Raw genomic sequence first — 22,363 nt, 5'->3', positions numbered from 1 at the left:
GCAGATAGCATTTTTGAGATGTTATTTGCAGTTGTCATAGTGAATGAGCAAAAGGAAGAACAAGAAAGGAGACTTTCATGTTTCCTTTCTAACCTCTGCTTGGGTGGCAAAGAGGTCCCGAGTGGGAAGGAAATGTGCTTTACTGGCAACTCAGAGAGAAGGTGAGGGGTGGGATGTTTCCTTTTCCTTCTGGACCAGGGGGTGAGTATCAGAGGGATGTGGGAATGAGCAGAGGAGTCTAGAACTCTAGGGCTTTGAAGGTCAGTGGAGAGGGAAAGGGCCAGGAATATTTGGGGCTTGTTCAAGCTGATAAAAGACTGGTGCCAACATCATCATTATGCTACCCAAGGAGGTGAATGGATAGGTCTTTGCATCTATCAGGATACCCATGTCCACAAGTGGAGTATTTCTTTGATTTCAAATTATCTGTGCTCCAGGGAGAAACATTGATGTAGAGACCCAGGGGTGCTTTAGACAGCCGTAGGTGATCCTCTGGTGTCTCTCCAGAAGTTTGCCTGTTTTCCTCTCTCTGCCTCCATTTATTCCCACTTATAGTCAGCTGACCTGGGCTTACCCAAGACCAGGTAATGTGTGACATAGAATCTCAGCAATGCTGCTGAAGGGATGATTTAGTAAAGATATAAACTCTTCCATAGGCAAAGAGAGCAGTAGACTAGGGTCTGTCTAAAGATAGTATTGGTTCTGAGTAGAGGAGAAATTAGTCAACCCTACAGGTGCCTGAGGTGCAGGCTCCCTTTCCCACTTGGAGGCTGAGAAGAGATTTACTAGAAGGGAAGGATGGGAGCTGAGATGAAGAGAGACATCTTCTGGGGGTGGAGACTTATCTTTCTCACCCTTCTTGACGGGAGTCTTACCTTGGGTTTCCCAGAAAGCAGGGCCTGAGGCAGAGGGCTTATATTTTTTTCACAATAGGGAGTGCTATCCCAGGAAGCAGGAGTGAGGGCTAAGGTGAGTAGAGCAGGGAAGGAAGCAGAGCCAGTGTAAGGATGCCTTGTTGCAGCGGTCTTCACTGACTGCAAGTATTGCTCCATCAGTGCGACAGCGCCCTGAGAGGTCTTTGTAGGTCTGCCCTTCAAGGGGAAGAAAGATAAGGGGCAGACTTATCTAGTACCTCCTGTCCCCCAGGAGGTGTTAATTCCCCCCCACTTCCAGGTTGCATGTGCTGGGGTGTGCAGCAGGGAAGCCCCAGCATGGGAGACAAGACACGGTCATGGTATCAAAGCCCATGCAGGGCTGGAACAAGGAACAGGAGAAGCTGAGAGGTTCTAGAACATCCACAAGGGATGTCTGATTCAATGGGGAAGCTTGAATTTGGGCTGAGGGACATTCCTGTGTGGTGAGGTGATGATTCCCTTCTCCAGAGGTGATGGTTTGGTAACTTCTACCCGCAGGGAATTTTATTCCTTTTGATGTTGGTGTAAGTGAAATTTTTTTTTTTAATTTCCTTTTTGGATTGTTCCTTGCTAGTGGACAGAAATGCAATTGATTTTTGTACATTGACCTTGTATCCTGCAACCTGGCTGAACTCCTTTCTTAGCCTTGTGTGTGTGTGTGTTCGTGTGTGTGTGTGTGTGTGTGTGTGTGTATGTGAATTCCTTAGGATTCTTTATAGACAAGAGTATGTCAGCTGCAAGTAAAAATGTTTTTACTTATCTGCAGGGAATTTATTAAATGGATAAAAAGCTAGATCCTTGCCCCCTTCCCATCTGGACAACTTCCTAGGTGGTTTACTAGGTTCATTGGAAACTGTGTTACCTCAGGAGCCGAGGCCCTAATACTGTTTCCCACATTGCCAAATATATTACATGAAATACACACAGAATATATAAAAAAAAGCAGAACAACTTGAAGAAATTAGTGGCTTCCGAATAAGTCAGGATTAAATAGCTTCAGTTAAAGGAGCCCTGGAAGTACCCAGGGACCTTGTGGAGAATTTACTTAGTTTACCCCAGCAGGTTACTCCCGAGGAATGGTCCCATGTGGTGATGCGTGTCATTTCCCTCTTGGGAACAGCAGTGACCTGGAAATAACGCTCCATCAGCTGGGTGGGATGAGGAAGCCGGAAGCTGATCTTACCTGTGCAACTGCAGGGAAGATTCAGGGCTCAACTCTGGGCCGCTTTCTATCCCACAGGAGTGGAACACCAGTGGCATCCAGTGGCCTGTCAGACCAATCACAGGTTGGAATTCTCACCCATACTTAAGCAGGAATCTTTCCTTTTCCTCCAAATCAGGTAATGGGCCAAGCTCACTCATGGTGAAGTTAAATTGGGTGATTGGCCTGGGGTAGCTTGAATTGCTGATTCGGTTTCTGAATCAGAGCATGAATGGTGATCATCAGAGAGACCAGCTGGGCAGATAAACTAAATCATGCCCTCTAATGTGGTGGCCATTAGGGTTTTTCCAAAGCCCATCAATGCATTTTGTGAGTGGACTCTCTCTTTTTCTATTTTAGAAATCATTATAGAAATTAATGACGTGTCAGTGTTTAATAACACTTGTGTGAGGTGGCAAATAAACCCAGGAAGAATAAACTCCAAGATTGTATATGTGGTAAGTAAAGTGAGCTCCTTTTTCCTGCTAGGGCAGAAATGGTTACCATGGGAATAAGAGTAGGAGGGACTTGCTTCCGGAAGTGCTTCTCAATCTAATAGCTTTCAAATCCCATAGTCCTTTAAAAAAGTGAACAGAATTTTAAAGATATCTGGATTATTTTATTTTACATTTTGAGTTTAGTCTATTTGTCATCCTCCATATATGTGTGTGGGATGTATTTATATTTGGCATCATCATTATCGCTTGTTTGCAAGCTCTTGTATTTCACTCCCCCAGAACAAGCCTAGAAGCATCTGCTGCCTCGGTGACAGTTTGCAGTGAGCGGGTCTCAGGTTGTGTTGCCTCCATTGATCGCTGGTCATTTGAGTGCAGGATAGCACTCCCTGGAGATACTCCTCATTTTATGTCGCTTCTCAGCATTTATGGATTACTGGGCTGATCAGATTTCGTCATCAGATACCTGATAGCAGAGGTTTGCCCTATTTATCTCCCCTGGGATGAGCAGTGCAGTATTAAAGGGAGTAGTAAGGGAGTAGGTTCCAGCACCACAAAAATCTCTCTTGTTTGTTTTAACTGAAGTCCTGGTGGGTTCTCTTGTCTTTTCCCCTCACAAAGATATACATAAAAGGACAACGGCTGGACTCCATGGAAACAGTTCATGAGGAGACAGTTAATTTGACCACAGACAACAGGACCCCGAAAGTGTGCCTAGATCTGTACCAGGGCACCAACTACACCATGCACATTTCTATTGCCTCTCCCAGACGCTCTGTGCCAGCCATCATTGGGTTCCAGACAGCTGGTAGGTGGAGGTGAAGTCTCATTTCCTCCTAGAAAATGCTAAGCACAGGATGTGGGAAAATGTGCTTCAGAATCTACTGGTCAGGAGAGTTCACGGTTGCTTTCTGAGATTTGTAGTCAGGGGATTAATTGCTCTAGGGCTCAGAACCAGAGCGGGTCTGGTAGGAGAGATTCCTCTCCTATTGATGCCAGGCTGAATGGTCACTGATGCATTGATTCTCAGCTGCGTCCTCTGGTTGACGTGGAAGGTAATAAGGCATTAAAAGAGGAGAACAGTAGGTGATGATGCAGTCCATTTCAGTTATCCAAGGCAACAGAGGGTAGCCACATGGCTTATCTTTGGTAGGAAACTCAAAAGTCATTCACTCTTGCCTATGGTAAAGGTGGAGCCAGGGAGGCTGACCCAGGAGCTGTGCTCCAGGATGGCAACTGACCCTAGGACTGATTGGGGGTGGAGAACCGAGCTGAGAGTGGGCAGGTGGAGAGGGGGAGGCAGCCTTAGGATGCAGGAGGGTAGATGTGGGGTGAAAAGAGGTGTGGACAAGAAGGAGCTTCAAGAAGTCATAATAAACCCCAATGCACATAGTTATCACATGGATTTTTATATCATCATGACAATTACAGTAAGTTTTTTTTTTTTCCATAATTCTGGTTGTGGGGTGTCAGGACTAATTAAACTCCTAATAAGCAAACCTTGAAAAGCCATTGGTGTCATTTATTATTTTGGATGAGTTGAGGTAGTTCTCAACTAGCTATTTGATGTCCTAATTAAGAAAACTCAACCTTTAGGTGTTGCTGCCACTAGGAACTGGGAAGTAACATGGATGTTGCAGAAATAATTGAAGTCTGCCAGTCTTAACAATATCAAGCCAACTATGAAATTATACAAAATAGGTCTCAGGGTACTTGTATATAAATAAAACAAAACGATTTATTTCTAAGTAAATACTAGGTAGGGAAAGATATTGTCAAATTAATACAGTAACTAGAGAAAGTTGTTCAAAGTTTAAAATAAACTACTGTGGATTTATTAGGAATATGTCTTCTTTAAAAGAGCATCCCAGGACTCCAAACTCATCTGTCTCTGTTCAGTCAGAATGAGAGCTTGCTGTTCAGTGTCAGCTGTTTTTACTAATATCCTCTTCAACCTCTTCAAGTTAATTTCCACTGAGAAAAGCGTGGCCTTTTGGGTCAGACATACCCAGATTTGCATCTTAACTCTGCTGCTTAAGAGTTGGGTGACCATGGCTGAGTTTTTTAATGTCGCCAGACCTCCTTCCTCTGTCTGAAATGTTAAATGGAATTGGATTAAATTTGCAAATTAACCTAGTGAGAATTGGGATTTATATTGAATTATTCCAACTGGGAACAAGGTATGTTTCTACATTTACTCCATATCTACTCAAATTTTGTCTTTGCTGTTTCCTTATGCACTCTTGTGAAGCTCTGTCATTCCCGCCTCTCTATCCTGCACATTTAGCCATCTGATTTCATTATTAGCGTTATGCTGGTTCTCTTTAAATGAATTGGGAAGTTTTCCATATTTTTTATACCTTGGAAAAGTTTATATCACTTTAGAATTATCCCCTTCCCTTAAAGTTGGACACATTGCTCTTAATATTACTTAAGTTTCACCCCTTTGGGAGATGATTCTTTGATAACTTTGTCAGTTTCTTCTATGTTTTGGGGGGTCTGTTTATGTTTCTTACATTTTCTTGAGTCAATTTTTATAATTTGTACTTTCCTAAGAAACATCCATTTCGCTGTGATTTTAAATATATTGGCAGATATATTGGCAGAATGTCACATGGAATATTTGTTTACAACTCCTCTGGGGTTACAGATTATATAACCCCAGGTTATTTTGATTTGTAGTTTTGTGTTTCTCTCTTTTTAACACTTGATCTGCTTCGCTTGGGTTGTCTGTTTTATTACTGTTGTTTTCCCCAAAGAGTAATCTCTTGGGTTTTTTAATTGTTTTTCTTTCTCTGTCTTATTAATTTCTCCCCTTATTTTTTTAAATTATTTCCTTCTCCCTAGTTCTCTTAACTTCATTATATTGTTCTATTACTAAATTCTTGAGTTGAATGCATAGTTCAACTTATTTCCATTATTTTCTGTTTGGTAATAAAAGCCTTCAGTGCTTCTTTCTCCCTTCCGGATTTGAGCTTTGCCAGAATTCTTTAGGCATTTATACATGTTGTCTTTATCTTTACTTTCAAGACATGGTATAATTGCTATTCTGATTTTCCCTTGATCAAAGAATTATTTATGAGGGTGTTAATATATGTTCTCTTTATTTTTACTTTACTTTATTATATACTTGCTATTTTTTATTTATATATTTATTATTTTTTGGCTGCATTGGGTCTTTGTTGCTGCGTGTGGACTTTCTCTAGTTGTGGCAAGCAGGGGCTACTCTTCATTGCAGTGTGCAGGCTTCTCATTGCGGTGGCTTCTCTTGTTGTGGAGCATGGGCTCTAGGCGCATGGGCTTCAGTAGTTGTAGCACATGGGCTCAGTAGTTGTGGCACACAGGGGCTTAGTTGCTCTGCAGCATGTGGGATCTTCCTGGACCAGGGCTTGAACCCGTGTCCCCTGCATTGGCAGGCAGATTCTTAACCACTGCGCCACCAGGGAAGTCCCTAATTGCTAGTTTGATTTCCTCATTGATTGAAGGATTAATTATGTGTGTTATCAAGTGGTAGGTTTAAAGTATTTTTAACATTTACACTTTGTTGTTGATTTCTAGTTTTTTTTTTTTTTTACATTTTAGTATTCTTTGTGGGGAATTTATCAACATTTTCTTGGGGCTTACTATTTGGCAAAGTTTTGTGATAATAGGTAGAGTGTTTGCTTGTAAGGTAAGATCTAGTCTTAAATCAGCTCTAGTAGTAAGGTTTTTCAGGACTTCTGTTTTTGTTGTCGTTACTGTTCTTTGCTTACTTGGATTGCCATTCTTCTCAGTTCCTCTTAGAAATTCTAATTGTTTTGTTTCACATATTTTGATGTTATGATATTTATGTTCGTGATTGATATCTTTTTTTTTTTTTTTTTTTGCGGTACGCGGGCCTCTCACTGTTGTGGCCTCTCCCGTTGCGGAGCACAGGCTCCAGACGCACAGGCTCAGTGGCCATGGCTCACGGGGCTAGCCGCTCCGCGGCACGTGGGATCTTCCCGGACCGGGGCACGAACCCATGTCTCCTGCATCGGCAGGCGGACTCTCAACCACTGCGCCACCAGGGAAGCCCCGTGATTGATATCTTAACTGTAGATTCTAACTTCCACTATTAAGAAGTGGCTCACTTTAGCCTATTTAATTTTTTTTTTTTTTGCCCCGATTTTCTTGATTTCTTTGTGCTCTATTTGCATGATATGCCTTTGCCCCCCTTTTGTTCTTCTTAAAAGCTATCTGGATAACATTGCTATAGATGTACTCTAGGAGACAGCATATGTTGCAAACCTTTTTGAGAAAAATAGTAGTTAAGCAATTTACATTAGTGTTGTTTGTGATATGGTTTTCCTTTCTTCTGTCATCTTAATTTTTTCTCTTTTTTATGCTATGTTGTTATGTCCATTGTTTTCTCTTTTTGCTGCACGGATTTTCTTTTTTTTTTTTTTTGTGGTATGCAGGCCTCTCACTGTTGTGGCCTCTCCTGTTGCGGAGCACAGGCTCCAGACGCGCAGGCTCAGCGGCCATGGTTCACGGGCCTAGCCACTCTGTGGCATGTGGGATCTTCCCGGACTGGGGCACGAACCCATGTCCCCTGCATCGGCAGGCAGACTCTCAACCAGTGCACCACCAGGGAAGCCCCAGATTTTCTTTTTTCAGTGATTCAGACAGTATAGATTTTGCTTTTATTCTGCATTACACATTAAAAAACAAAAATAAGAAAATCCTATTTGAATGTGTATTTCTCTTATTGCCTGTGTTGACTGAAATAATGTTAACTTCTCCCCCAGTAAGATAAGGAAGTTAGCATTCTTTACTTCCTTTTACTCCTTCCCCTTTTGCTTCCTTTATGTTATTGGTTTAATACAGCATTTTATTGCCAGCTTCTTATTTTTAATTATTTTTAACATGTACTACATCTTTAAAGGATTCAGTTTTATATTAATTTATAGCAATATTCATAACAATTATTTAAATAGGTATATGTTTTAATAGTTTCAGTGTTTACTACCAGTTCTTTCACACCAAAGTATCTTTGTCTTTCTCTGTATTTTTATTTCTCTCTCTGCACAGTGATTTCTATCTTCTTACTGAGGAATGGGATACTTTCTGAGCCCAGGATTATCTGAGAATATCCTTTTGTTGTCTTCACAAGTGAATAGGAACTTGATTGAAGATAAAATTCTTGGGCCAAAACCTTTGTTGTCAGAATTCTGGTGGCATTTCACATTGGCTTTGGGAATTTAAAGTTTTGAAAGAGGAATTTGAAGGTGTGATTAAAAAAAAAAATCCTATGTAGACAATCTGATTTTTCAGCCTGGATATCATAGAAGCTTTCTTTATGTGCAAAGTTCAAGACTTTAATCATTTACTCATGCACATGGTAAATGTTTATTGACCACTTACTATGTGTTTGACATTGTTCTAGGCATCGGGAATTCAATAGTGAATGAGACAGGAGTCCTTTCTTTCATGAAATTTCAGTCATGGGTTATATACATGTTAATGTTTTTCACAAAGTTTTCCTAGTACCCTGTGAGGTTTTGGATCTTCAAATTTCAATCTATCTACACATTAGGAATATTTTCTTTCATTAAATCTCTGATTATTGTTTTTGTTTGTTTGTTTTTGCTCTTCAAATACTCCTATGTGGAATTCCTTGTCTGTCTGCATTGGTCTTCTATTTTCTCTTTTTTTATATCCGTGCCTTTTTCCTTTGCCTTCTGTGAGTATGTAGCAAGTTTGTTCTCTATATGCATTTATGCATATATGCATTGACATTTCTTTTTTTAAGATTAATTAATTAATTAGTTAATTAATTTTTTGTCTGCGTTGGATCTTCGTTGCTTCACGCAGGCTTTCTCTAGTTGCGGCGAGTGGGGGCTACTCTTTGTTGCGGTGCCTGGGCTTCTCATTGCGGTGGCTTCTCTTGTTGCAGAGCATGGGCTCTAGGTGCATGGGCTTCAGTAGTTGTGGCACGCGGGCTCAGTAGTTGTGGCTCGCGGTCTTTAGAGCACAGGCTTAGTAGTTGTGGCGCACGGGCTTAGTTGCTCCATGGCATGTGGGATCTTCCCGGACTAGGGCTTGAACCTGTGTCCCCTGCATTGGCAGGCGGATTCTTAACCACTGCACCACCAGAGAAGTCCCTGCATTGACATTTCTGATGCACTTTAAATTCTGTTGTTGCACTTTCATTTCTTTTTGTCTCTTCTAGTTCCCTTTTTATTTCTGCCTCTCTCAACCAGCTTCGTCTCTGCTATCACATTCTCTTACATCTCATCCTTAATCTGTTTGAATCATCTTTAAAATTTTTTTACTGAAAGTACAGAACAGATGTTGCTGAATTTTACCATTATTTTGCTCACTATTTTTTTTCAACAGTGTTCATTCTTTGCCTTCTAGGCGCGATCTCCCTCTTCTTCTTTGTAAAATCATTTCATGGGCTTCCCCACTCCCTTTCTATATTATTTATCCTTGGAAGATAAAAGTTTTATTTAGGTTTGATATTTCCCTCATAATAAAATGGATGGCATTCCCTTTGATCTTACTTTTTATTGGATAATATTGGTATGCTTATCTCAGATCTCATCTTGAAGGATTTACTGCTGGTTGGATGATCCAGTATCCTTTGGAGAGCAGCTGTGAGAAAACCTACTGCCCCAAGTTTTATTTCTGAGCACTTTGCTATCTTCAGTGGTGAAGCTGTAGCTCTTGGGCCAGCTCAGCATTGCCTGGCTTCATTATGGTGCTATAGCCTACAGAGGCAGGAAGGAACCAAGTCTCTCCTTTTGCCAACCCAGGTTGTCTGTCAGGTGGAACCTCCAGGTCCCTAGGCCTCCCCTTAGAAGTCCTTCCCTGTTACTGATCTCCACTGTGCTAAGGAAAGGCTATTATTATTAGAAGTAGAAATAGTGATAGCAGAGTATATAACCCTGGGTGCCTATCAGAATTGCCTGGTGAAGTAAAACAAAAAAACAAAAACCCCACAGATGTCCAAGCTTTACTTTAGATCTGCCATGTCTGGGTGAGGCTGATGTGCATTTAGGATTGGGAACCCGCAGGCTAAATGGCTCCAGCTGGAGCAGTCCTGTGGGCTATCCTTGCTTCCAGCCCCTACGTCTATGGGCACCAGTCCTCCCCTATTCCTTCCTTTGAGATTTTGGAACCCTGCTCCTTTGCTTGGAAGGCCTGTTGCTTAGAGCTCTCAGCATCTTTCTTTACCTAGTCTCTTCCACATTGTGCTAAGCAGAAATATCTTCATGTTTCTGCCTTATGGATGGCAGTCAATCCTTCTTTCCAACCCAGATGCAAATTTTGACCCATTTTCACTATTTGCAGTCACTTCTGTCAGGGTTGGAGGTGGGAAGTGGGAGCCAGATGCTTTTGTTTTCAGACTATAATGGCTATAAGTGGGAAAATCATATTGAGATGGGAACTCTGCAGACAATACTTCTGCTTTATGCTCTGTTTGTGTACAGACATATACTATATGTGGTATTTCTCACATACATATATTTGGTATACCTCAAAATCATGTGCGTACATGGGGAAATTTTTGTTTCTGGTGTCCTTATGAAATCTTGAAAATGAAAGCTATGAAGATAACGGAGAGCACATTGTGATAGGTCTTCAAATTCTCTCTCATAACCATATCTTACATTTTCCAGTTACAGCTAACCAAGAATATTTTCTCCCACAGCTAATTGCCTGGTGCTGCCTATGTCAGTGATATTTAAAATGCTGTGGACAGTTCCAATTTTGAGTAGAATAATTTATTGTTATCATTATTACTTCTTAGGTAGCAAAGACTCCCGTGGGAGAAATATAACTACCTTATAGTAATAAAAAGCTTCTCTCTGTAGACATTTAACTTTTTCTCATTTGTAGAAAATGCACAGACCTGTTTGTTAGGAAATTTGCTTTTCCTTGAAAATTAGCCATGGTACTACTAGACTCTCTGTGGGTTCTTTAATTCATTAGTAACAAATTTTTTCTTCTTCTTCTTCTTTTTTTTTTCATTTCCTGTATTAAGGAAATAGAACATCAAAGGAATGAATTAGGCTGCAGGAGGCATGAAATGACTTTTTTTCTATATAGCAATGCAAATATATCAGCTCTCTGATTATTTCATTGCCTCATCTGAGTAGCTCTTGAAATACTGTCTGCTGTGAGAATAAACATCTTGCCTGGTCATCTACTTTCTGGTCATCTTCTAGGTTGGAAACACCTGCTCTGAGAGTTCTAATCCCTGACCTTTGACTTTTATTCAGCTTTTTCCTTATTCTCAGACTTTCTGGCTATTGATATACTTACCTTCATGACATTTTACTTATGGACCATCCAAGTGATTGAATTAACTCTCTAAAAATCTCACAGCCTTGTTAGTTTACAAGTTTTTTTGCGGTACGCGGGCCTCTCACTGCTGTGGCCTCTCCCGTTGCGGAGCACAGGTTCCGGACGCGCAGGCTCAGCGGCCATGGCTCACGGGCCCAGCCGCTCCGCAGCACGTGGGATCTTCCCGGACTGGGGCATGAACCCGTGTCCCCTGCATCGGCAGGCGGACTCTCAACCACTGCGCCACCAGGGAAGCCCTACAACAGTTTTAAAATATGCATTATTTCATTTGATTCAACAGCCTATAGTATAAGAAAAGCAAACCTGATTACTTGATTCCACAAATAAGGAAACTGAGGTTCAGAAGGCTTAGGTGACTTAGCTAAGGTCATGCAATTAAGAAGTTGTAGAGCTAGGACTTGAAGCCAGATTTGATGCTTCTGCTGTTAAACACTCTGTTGGCTCTCAGAGTTTCAGTTGTCCTTGGCCATGGTATGTTTTGCTAAGAAGATGTAACCTTTCCCTGTGTTCTCTCTTATCTTTTAGGTGATGATCTCTTAGAAGATGACAGGATTTTCAATATTTCAGTACTTAATGAAGCTTGTTTGAAATTGAACAGGCATTCTAAGAAAGTTGGATCAGAACGAATGTACCAAGTAAGAAGATCTCTTATGCTATTCGTTAATGAATTGTGTCACTTAAAACTTTGGGTGCTCTCCAAGTGGGGATCCAGAGTATTTAAAAACACTAATGGAATGAACTTCTAGATTGTTTGATTTTTGTTTCTAGAGATGGCTGCAAGTGAGGGACTAAATTGAAGGAAGACACTATTGGGTGATTTGCTCTCATTTTCTCTGTCTGGTATTTCACATGTCTTATATTTTATTTTGGTTCATTTATAGTTGCAGCTTATTTTGTCATCAAATTCACACTCGGATGTGGGTTTTTAAGAAACTTATTGCAGGGCTCTTGGTCCTCACTTAACTTGAATTTATAAACATCACAAATCTCAAGTAAAATTATAAGTATATTCAGGCAGGAACTGAAATTTATTATTTTTGTATCATTTTTAGTGCCTAGCAAATCATCTGACAGAGAGTAGACTAAGTAAGTATTAAATTAGAATTAATTCATTAGCCATTTACCAAAAGAATATCATGTATTAGGACCTGGAAGTTCTATTCGAACTAATATAAACATACAAGTAAACAGACAACTACAATATGGTGTAATGAGAGCTTTGATAAAAAGTAAATAAATGGAATAGGAGACTGTATGTATGTGTATATATGTCCGGGTACAATTTTTTAAAAATATATATTTATTTGGCTGCACTGAGTCTTAGTTGCAGCATGCAGGATCTAGTTCCCTGACCAGGGATCAAACCTGGGCCCCCTGCATTGGGAGCACGGAGTCTTAACCACTGGACCACCAGGGAAGTCCCCATGTCCAGGTACAATTTTTTTAACAAGAAACAAAAACATTGCAGAGTCATAAACAGTAAGTAGGAATTAACCAGATAAAAGATGTTGGATGAGGTGAAGAAGGGCAGTGTGGGTAAGTCGAGTAGCTTATTGGATAATTGAGAATGTGACTTTCTTGGGGAACAGAGAAAGCAAGGGGGAGTAGGAGGAGATGAGGCAAAAATCTGAATAGTGATCATCCCTGTATCCCATACTTTTAAGCTTGGATCTTATTTTTTATGTCTATATGGAGGCACTGGAGGATTTTAAGCAGGTGAGTGAAATATTCAAATTTTAATATTGGAAAGAACACTGGACCTAGAAATATATTCAGGTACCCAAATAACTTAATATAAAACAAAGATGATTTTTCGAATGGGTACAGAAATAAATGGTTCTGGGACAACTGGTTAACTACTTGGTTAAGAAGATAAATGATTCTCACTTCATGTCCTACACTAAAATGATTAAAGAGTTCAATTGAAAAAAAATTGCTATTTTTTAATATGTTAGACAAAGGTTAATTTAAGTAACATGTGAAACACTCTTAACAAATCCATTGGAAGGAAGTGAACATTCAAAGGCAGTTTGCAAAAGAGAATATAGATACTGCCAAAACACACATGAATACACACATGAAAAGAATTTTTAAATCATGAGACACCATGATTTTTCTGTAAACCTGGAGAAAGTATTACTACACACAGCCAGCCGTGGGCCCTTAAATTGGCATGACTTTTCTGGAATAGTTATTTGTTAGGATCCTTAAACTTCCACAAGTGTACTATAATTAATGATTCAAACATATACAGAAAGATTAAACTGTTGTCCGAAGCTTTATTCATAATAGGGGAAATTGGAAACAAGTGTCCATCAAGAGGGATTTGGTTAAATAAATAATCATACATTTATTGGATAGAACACTATGCAGACATGAAATACCTTCTGCTTCCCACTGGACAACATCTGTTGCTGTGGACCAATATTCCCATTGAAATGGTCTCTTTTTCTCCTGTTGGTCTGAGCCTTCTCAGTCTCTTTCACAAGTTAAATCTGATTACCCCCAAGGTTGTGCCTTCCCTGTTCTCTTGTCATTCTATACCCGTCTTTGGTTGTCTTACCCATTCTCTTGACCATCTCCATGCTGAAGACTCCTAAATCAATTTCTTTAGGGCTAATCTGCTCTCTAAGCTCTGGGCCCTGTACCCCCCAAAAGGCTCCTGTGCTCCCTTTAGCACTGTGTCTTCACATAGGTGACTCTCCTACCTGCAAAGCCCTTCCCTCCTTTACCTGGATAACTCCTGCTCGTCCTTCAGTGCTCAGCTCAGTCATCTCCCTGGTGGGAGGCCTTCACTGACCTCCTCCCCCAAACGCTGTCCCTGCTCTGAATTGTTTTTCCTACCCTTACTTTTCACATCCCCAACTCACCTGGTTAATGCTAATTTCTCTTTCGGTCCACAATTAAGATGAGGAAACCTTCCCTGATCCTCCAGCTTCATGTACTCCTCCAGCTTCATGTATTATAACACTTATCCCTGGGTATTTTATTTGCCTAGATACTTACCTGTGAGTTCCTTGAGGTTAGGACCTGTATCTTATTTACTATTGTATAACCAACTCTGTATACTCTGGCTGGTAAATAATAGGCAGTCTGTCTATTTACAGAATGAATTAATGATAGAGAAAAACTTTCTAATATGTTGTTAAGTAAAAGGACTATATTATAAAATCGTACAGACAGTGTGATCCAAAGTTTGTTAACTAGAAAGTAATTTTTTGTTTATAGACTGAACTACATGTAGTTTAGGATGACACTGACTTTGTATAGAAATGCAGCCTCCATAGTTGTGAGGTTTTTCTCCAGCAGAGGGCAGCAGTCTGAATGCAGAAGTGGTGAAGTCAAACATCTGGATTGCCCCAGGGCTTTGAGTTTTCAAGAATGGGTGAAATTGAGAACAAAGCGGCAAGGGTGTTGAGGGTATCAGGCAAAGGGAATGGTGGAAGTGATAGACAATGGTATCCAAGATAGGTGGGAAGATGAGGATGGGGGTGTTAAAATAGTGGTAGAAAATCTTGAGTGGGGAAATCTTGGGGGATTTCCTGAGAGAGATCAGACTGAGTGGGAATGCGTCGTCCAGAAGAGCAAGAGATTGTGAGATCTTGGTGGAGCAGCTCAGAGGATGACAGTCAAGGATGTGGCGGTGGATGTGGGTAGCTGAAGCAGAGTGGAGGAACTTCACAGCACTGAACCCAAGCAACTCTGAGGCCAAGTTTTGATGGCTTGCCTATAAGGACCTTTATGTTACCCAAGAGAATGCTAGGAATTGGGGGAGAGAGGAATCTCCCAAATGAGCCAGGGTCTTGGATGTCTGTGGAAGAATGACAGTGATGAGGAAGGGTAGAGGGTGGAATAGCCAATGACACAAGCATCAAAGGAAACACTAAAAACATGTACATCCAGCTAAAACGCATTGATTGATCAAGGGATGATCATATTGCTTACGGGACCTTCACATGTTTGTTTGTTTTTTTCTCTTATAAATCCCTACATTATACATACATCTTGAGTTGGCAGTGGTTAGATCACTATTGGGTTACCAGTGTGTGTGATGACTCTGTGGACCAAGAACTGTTTTCCAGAACTCTAATAGGAAGGCTCCAGTGAAGTACCATGACTCAGTTGCTTTGCATGCATAATTTGGGGTAGTCCTCATACAGTGTAAAAAGTCTGTTCCATGAGGCTTGTCTGTGGATTCCTTATGAATGAAAAACAATGAAAAGAATTTTGCCCAGTAACTCCAGTACAGTCTCCTTCACCTGGGAAGGCTCAAGGGATTACTTTAGAATAGCCTGACACTTTGTCCATCTGAGATGTAGTTATGCATTTTAAGCTTAGTCTTATAGCTGGTTGAGAGGGAGGTTGAATAGGGTACGTAGGGTAGCTTTGTAAAGTTCTTGTCCAGTTTAGCCTGCTATTGTATTAAAAATAATTCTGTGTGGGTGAGGACAAGTAGAAGGAACCTTCCTGCTTTCTTTCCATTTTGCTTATAGTCTAGACATCTGCAAGCCAAATGAATTTAATGCATCACTTTCTTTTAATCTCACGACAGTTTAAAGTTCTAGGTCAAAGGTGGTATCTGAATAATTTTTATCACGCAACATCATTTAACTTCACAACGAGGGAACAAACTGCAGTGGTGTGTTTAGATCTGTATCCAGCAACTGAGTACACAGTGAATGTCACCCTCCTGGGATCTCCCGAGCAGCACTCAGTGCAAATAACAATGACAACCGCACCAGCAGGTGGGTGTAGATGTCTTTCTGTTTGGTATCTTAAGACAACAAGTTAAATATGTGTATTGAACTGTACAACATGGGGCAGCATAAAGAGTGATAGTCTCAGAGTCAAGAAACCTGGGTTCTAGTTCTAACAAACTACCAATGTTTTCTGGGGCACAGTGTCCCTGAATCTTACCACCTCTCCCCTTTCCCACTTGGGTTCAGGCTCAGAGATGGTACAGACCAGGAGTGGACTGCTTTACTCAGGAATTCCTAGGAGTGATGGATTGAGAATACTGTAAGGCTTCCTATCTCTCACTTCCAATTTAAGACAGCTGAACCCTAAGGGTAGTCATTATGGGCGACTAGAACTAACTTCCAGGAGATCAGAAATGTGAGCTGCAGTGTGTTGGACGTGGGTAGGACAAGGAGGCCACCTGACAGCGCCGTACGAGCACATTAACCTGACACAGAGAACAGTGACCTAAAGCAGGTCAGGCTCCTTCTGTTGCTTGCAAGGAAGCCAAATAGAGGCGGCTCTGTCAACTCCACAGCCCTCCCTGGTGGGGAGGGATGCAGAAGTCTCTACCATTTCTTTTGTTCTTTCATCAGTTGGGTTGCTTTTTTTAAAAAAATATTTATTTATTTATTTGGTTGTGCTGGGTCTTAGTTGTGGCTCACGGGCTCCTTAGTTGTGGCATGCGAACTCTTAGTTGCTGCATGCATGTGGGATCTAGCTCCCTGACCAGGAATGGAACCTGGGCCCCCTGCGTTGGGAACATGGCGTCTTAACCACTGTGCCACCAGGGAAGTCCCTCATCAGTTGGGTTTAATGGACAAATTTCTGGGAAACCATTGAAAGAAAACAGTAGAATAAGATAGGTCTCGCTCCTACCTTCCTGAGGCCTTTATCCTGTTCACCGACTGATCTTTGTGGGTCAGTAGTGGGCACGTTGGTCTTTGTACTTGGAAGGCTCTGAAATGCAGTAGACACAAATGAGGGCCATGCAGCACCGGAGGCTGAAAATTCACTCTTTATTGTATTTTTCATCTCAGATTGTGCCTTGTATCAGCAGAGGTTGCACGATGAAGACCTCCTGACAGCATAAACCTAGCCCCCACATACATTTCTGGCTACAGAATAATGCTCACAATTTGAATATGCATTTCCTCCAATTATTAAATCCTCAGAGAAATTAAAGTCTAAAAATAACACCCACCTCTCCCTGTAAATTAACGTGTAAAGGCACTCAAGTCCCAGGTTCTTTCCTCCCCAGTGCCTTCTCTGCTAAGCCTCCATTAGAGTGGCCTCCCTGAGACAGCGAGTGTGTTCTAACTGTTACATCCTATAAATCTTTTTTTTTGTAGTAGATGTTACTTCTTAGGTACCTCCAAAGTTGAATTAATCTTGTTCCAAGTTTCATTGTCCCATTTCTCAACATGAGTCCCAGAGATACAAAACTTAGAAAAGCAAAGTTATGTGATAGTTATACAGCACTGTGAATGTACTAAACATCACTGAATTGTATACTTTAAAGTGGTTAATTTTATGTTGTGCGAATTTCATCTCAATTAAAAAAGAAAAGCCAATGGCTTAGATACGTTCTTCTTGCACCTGGGCCTCAGTTACCTTCTGAGTGATTCGTACGTGACGTACTGCAAGTAAAATGTTTAGAACGGTTCCTAGTACTTAATAATGATGATGACGATACTGGCTTTGTTTACTGAGCACTGAGGATGTCCAGGCATTTTTCAAAGTGCTATCCTTCGGTCAATCCAAACCTACCCAACCTTTTGAGGAAGGCATTATTTTATTCCCATTTTACAGATTAAGGATCATGAGGCACAGAGAAGTTAAGCAACTTGCCCAAGATCACACACTGAGTGAGATGTGCACCTGGGATTTGAATACAGGCATTCTGGCTCCAGGGCCCTCATTTTTAATCAGTACATCTACTGCTTTTTACTAAATATTTAGTGCTTAAAAAGAAAAAAGGGAAAATTTTGTTCCTAGAACCTAGTACGTAAGTCGGTCTGGACCCACCTTGCTTTTTTCAACCTTGGACCGTGAGCAAAAACTTCAAATACCATGGATGTGTAAATGCATTTGTTTAATAAGTGTTCATTTCTTATCTACTGTGTGTCAGGCAGGTTCTGATAGCTGACAAGGTAGCAGCAATAAAACAGACTCAGCTGTCATGGGGTTGGAGTCAGGAGGTTGGAGAGGAGACAGATAAACAAGTAAGGAAATATATGTTAGGTGGGGCTAAGTGGTAAGATGAAGAATAAAGCTTGGCCAAGGGAGTGTCAATTGATGGTCAGGGAAGGCCTCTATTATAAAGAGACATGTAAGCACAGGTCTGAAGGAAGTGAGGGGGGACACAAAATGACAGGCATGTTCTTGGCATGTTCTGGGAACATCAAGGGAGCCAGCATGGCTGGAGCAGAGTGAGCTGGAGAAAGTGGTGGGAGATGAGGTCTCTAGCTTGAGTATAACGCGGGGGCCATGGTGTCAAGTTCAGAAAGTGAGACTGTCGTTACCTCCTCCTTTGCAATGTGGACCCCAGATTATCAGTAGTGCGTATAATCTAGCATGTGATGTGACAGCCTCTATAGGTTACTCAGCTGTCCGAAGTCCACCCCCTGTGAATTTCAACTTAATTTGGGAAATCTCTTCTTTTGAGGTTATTGGATTCAGTCTGACACCAGGCTTCCCATCTGTTGTGGGGGAAGGAAATCTACGCTTTTTGAAAAATTTGGAACTTTGCCAATGGTGGTTCCAGGTCTTTCTTGGTGTCTATCCCGAGTATTTAGAACCTTTTATTTTCATGTCTCCTTTGAGCCCTTTTTCTACCTACCCTCCACCATTGCTGAAGATCTTGATCTGTGCAGTGAAAGAGCCTCCTTTCTTTGTGAGCAGGGCATCCCATATTTATAGTAGGAAGCTCTTCAAGTGAAATGCACTGTCTTAAACAGAAATGGACTCACAGACATGGAAAACAAACTTATGGTTGCCGGGGGGGTGGATAGCTGGGGGGCAGGGGGAGAGATAAATTAGGAGTTTGGGATTAACCTATACACACTACTGTATATAAGGTAGGTAAACAACAAGGGCCTGCTGTATAGCACAGGGAACTCTACTCAATATCTTGTAATAACCTATAAGGGAAAGAATCTGAAAAAGAATAGATATATATGTAAAATTGTATACTTGAATCGTACACCTGAAACTAACACAACATTGTAAATTAATTATACCACAACAAAAAAAAAGGAGGGAACATACCAAATGGGGAGAAAAGTACTTCAATAAGCTCATATTTAACTAAAAAAAAAAAAAAAAAAGAAGTGCATTGTCTTGCATGCCTGCCTCCTTCACACTCCCACTTTCCTGCTGTTTTCTCAGAATTTCTCTATCCCCAGAAAGATCCTAAGTATTGCTTTAATTCTGAGTGGCGTGCCTTCCTATTATTGAATGCCTTGCTTCTGAGTCCTGCTTCCTGGTTAGGAGGTTTCCCTTGTCTTCCCTGGAGTATCACCCTCAGCTGATCCTTGAGCTGCTGTTGAGTTTCTGGAACCTGTGTTTTCACTGGTCTAATGAGGTCTAGGAAGTCCCCTAGTTTTAGTGGTTTTTCACCCAAGCCCCACCTTTCCTTAGAACTGAACTTCTGAGACTTGAACTGCCTGTGCTTCTTTGATGGGAACTGAAGCATTCTTTCCTGCCACCATTTCCTTTTCTGCATCGGGAGAGATAATCCTCCAGTGTTCCAGGTCCTTCTAAGTATTCCTACTGCTCCGGCAGGCCAGCTGAGTAGTAAGCTTTCAACCTTCCATGCCAGCTGTTTCTGTTCCTCCTTCCTCCCCAGGCCTGGCTAATACCTTTTGCTCGGTCTTAGTACTTTCCTTCTCTGTATTTGCTTTTTGTTTTCATACTTACATTTTTGTTCTCCTAACATATTACTTTCGATTCTGCCAGTGAGGTCTCTATAGAGCAAGAATGGTGCCACGGTTCACCCAGTGTTCAGGTAAATTCTGCCAACCTTCCCTTTTGTTAGGAGGTATTTATTTTTATTCAGTTTAGCCTATAACCTCAGCCCTGATCAAGGGTCATGCTCCCTGGATCCTCCTTAACATTTCTCTGCTTTTCTGTTCCTTCTTTTCAAATTCTAAATCCTTGCATTTCCCAGGCAGGCTTCCTTATAGCCTGGGCTATACCCTCTCTTTCATCTGTAAGAACAATGCCATCTTGGAATTCATTTAATGATACCTGAAGAATTCTGCACTGATCCTTCTAGTATTTCTCTTTTTAAATATGTCCACATTTTCTGTAACTACATAGCACCACAACTCCAGTTATTAAAGAGTTCTCCATTAATGCCTACTCTGGGTTCCCTATTTAAAACTGTAAGAGGATCCTTTTTGATAGAATAATACCTGACTCTGGGTATCCTTTTAGGGGAGTCATTTTAGTTTGTTCTCCAAAATAGTCCCTTTATTCTTCTCTTTGATGATTTTCAGCCATTTCCCTGACCTAGTAAATATTTCTGCTTTTCTAATCTCTTTAGAGCAGTTATGTTTAGATATAGCTCCTTTTCCTTGTCATAGATTTCTAACTGGGCTAATATGATTTCAAATTTTCTTCTCCTCCTTGGTGTGCTTTCCTTCACTTTATTCCATTCTCTCCTAATCTTGTCCCATTTGCAAGATCAAAACCTGTTTTTTAAACTGATTTCATTCCTTTTTCAGAGGTTGGGCAGATCTCATCTTTAGAAACAGAGGGTTCTAGGCATACACCTTTTATGACTCCTTCCCAGCACTTGAGTTGGTAAAATCCCACTGGATTTTATCCTCTCCACCCAAGAAGAATCCCTGGTGTAGAATCCCCAGTCTGGGGCTCTGTAAAACAATCCAGAGCAATTTGAGAGCCTGTGGTGTTGAGGTGACTCCTGAGCCTGTAGACAAACCATGGATTCAGTCTTTTCTCAGATCTCTTTCTTCTGAACAAGATAAAGAGGGACAGAATTTTGGGCAGCTAATCTCCTGTTGTCTGCTAATGTCAGGCTCCCCCAAATGCTTTCTGAAATCTATCAAAATCTTCCACTAATGCTCTCTTTGTGCTTCTCAAACTTTAGCGAACAAAGAATCAGCTGGAGAGCTTATTAAAGCGCACGTCCTTGGGCTCCATGCTAGAGGTTCAGATTCAGCAGGCCTGGAGTGGAGACGCCAAATTTTCATTTCTAGCAAGTGCCAGGCCTTGCTGACGCTGCCAGTCCATATTTTGAGCAGCACTGCTCTAACCACATAGACCTTAGCTACTTCTCGGCAATTTAAAGCCCTCACTTGAAAGAAAAGACCCGATAAAGAGAAAGACCAAAAAAAAAAGTGATAACCAAAATAATTCAAAGGGCTCATGCCTAAGAAACCTATGTGTTCTGCCTGATTCGTGAAGTTTTCCTGGTAATGGAATATCTGCCTCATCTATTCTTGCAGTTCCAGCTATAGAGACCGAGAGCCTCCATCTTCCCTGATGGTGCTTTGCTCCCCTGTGGCAGCTCCTCTCTTTATATAAACTCAGAGTCCCAGTCAGTGTATTCACATGTTGCAGGGGGGAGAGACTGAATCTTACCCCTCCTTCCTACAGACTGACAAATAAGAAGTGAAGTATCAACTTTATTGCCTGAGCAAGTTCCCAGGAACTACCCCCAACACAGTTTCTAGTACTAAAAGTTACATTGGAGAATGAGGCTTAGAAATGGCCAAATGGGGTTTTCTACTGCCTCTCCCCCTGGAAGTATGGGCAGTTGGATCTGCATGGGGACCTTGCCTGGTTTACCCACCCAGTCTTAGGCTGAGGATCTGAGGAGAGGGAGTGGGCAAAGACAGGTTACTTACTCCTGGAGACTGGAGGTGCACATGCCCCTTGTGCCTAAGCACAGGCAGGTCCCAGAGAGCAAAAATCTGCGTCTTTTTGGGGCAGTGACCTGTAATATATGAACTCCACCCACTAGGAAATGTGACCCAAGGAATAGTAGTCTCCTTCTTACCTGTCAGATTACATATTTACTGTTCATTCCTTGAGGATTAGTGAGTAGGGAGTGGAGAGAGGCCAAAATTGTCCTTTCCTTTATAAAAATGAGGACAGGTAAATAGCAGCCTTGAACACACATGACCTCTGTAATGTTAGAGGGTTGATCAGGAAAGCTCCATTCTAGTTCTAGGAGTCTATGTTAGGAAAGCAATTTTAAGTTTCTTCAAATTCATTTATTTCAACATCCAAATTTCTTGACTGATTTATTTAACATCATTATTTCATTTATCTATTCTACTTTGTGTTTTTATTGATATATACAAATTATTCATATAGTAAGAGTTTACTATTTGTGTCAAATATTTCTCCTGTTTTATAATTTCTTTTAATTCTCTTTATGGTGTTTTTGACATGTAAAGTTTTTAGATTTCTAAACAGTCCAATCTATTGATATTTTCCTTTGTGATATTACATTAATATTAAATATAGATTTTTTTTTTTTTTTTTTGCGGTACGTGGGCCTCTCACTGTTGTGGCCTCTCCCGTTGCAGAGCACAGGCTCCGGACACACAGGCTCAGCGGCCATGGCTCACGGGCCCAGCCGCTCCGCAGCACGTGGGACCTTCCCGGACCGGGGCATGAACCCGTGTCCCCTGCATCAGCAGGCGGACTCTCAAACACTGCGCCACCAGGGAAGCCCTAGAATTTTT

The 22,363-nt window shown here is 41.2% G+C and overlaps 1 protein-coding gene across 8 annotated transcripts in view; it reads left to right on the top strand.

Annotated features, from left to right (window-relative positions):
* Nucleotides 1-22,363, top strand: part of SUSD1 (sushi domain containing 1) — a 130,567-nt gene that overhangs the window by 47,723 nt on the left and 60,481 nt on the right. For all 8 annotated transcript variants that reach the window (XM_089913588.1, XM_022579035.3, XM_089913587.1 and 5 more), the window contains 4 exons: nt 2,476-2,573; nt 3,192-3,378; nt 11,430-11,539; nt 15,457-15,649. In XM_089913588.1, the coding sequence (XP_089769714.1) occupies nt 2,476-2,573; nt 3,192-3,378; nt 11,430-11,539; nt 15,457-15,649 (588 nt within the window). The remainder of the gene's footprint in view (nt 1-2,475; nt 2,574-3,191; nt 3,379-11,429; nt 11,540-15,456; nt 15,650-22,363) is intronic.

Source organism: Delphinapterus leucas, chromosome 6, assembly GCF_059928025.1.
Source record: "Delphinapterus leucas isolate spDelLeu-1000000601 "Yukka" chromosome 6, BTC_Dleu_Yukka2, whole genome shotgun sequence".
Taxonomy (NCBI): domain Eukaryota; kingdom Metazoa; phylum Chordata; class Mammalia; order Artiodactyla; family Monodontidae; genus Delphinapterus; species Delphinapterus leucas.
Note: the sequence above shows the minus strand (reverse complement) of the source record. Positions and strands in the feature narration are given on the sequence as shown.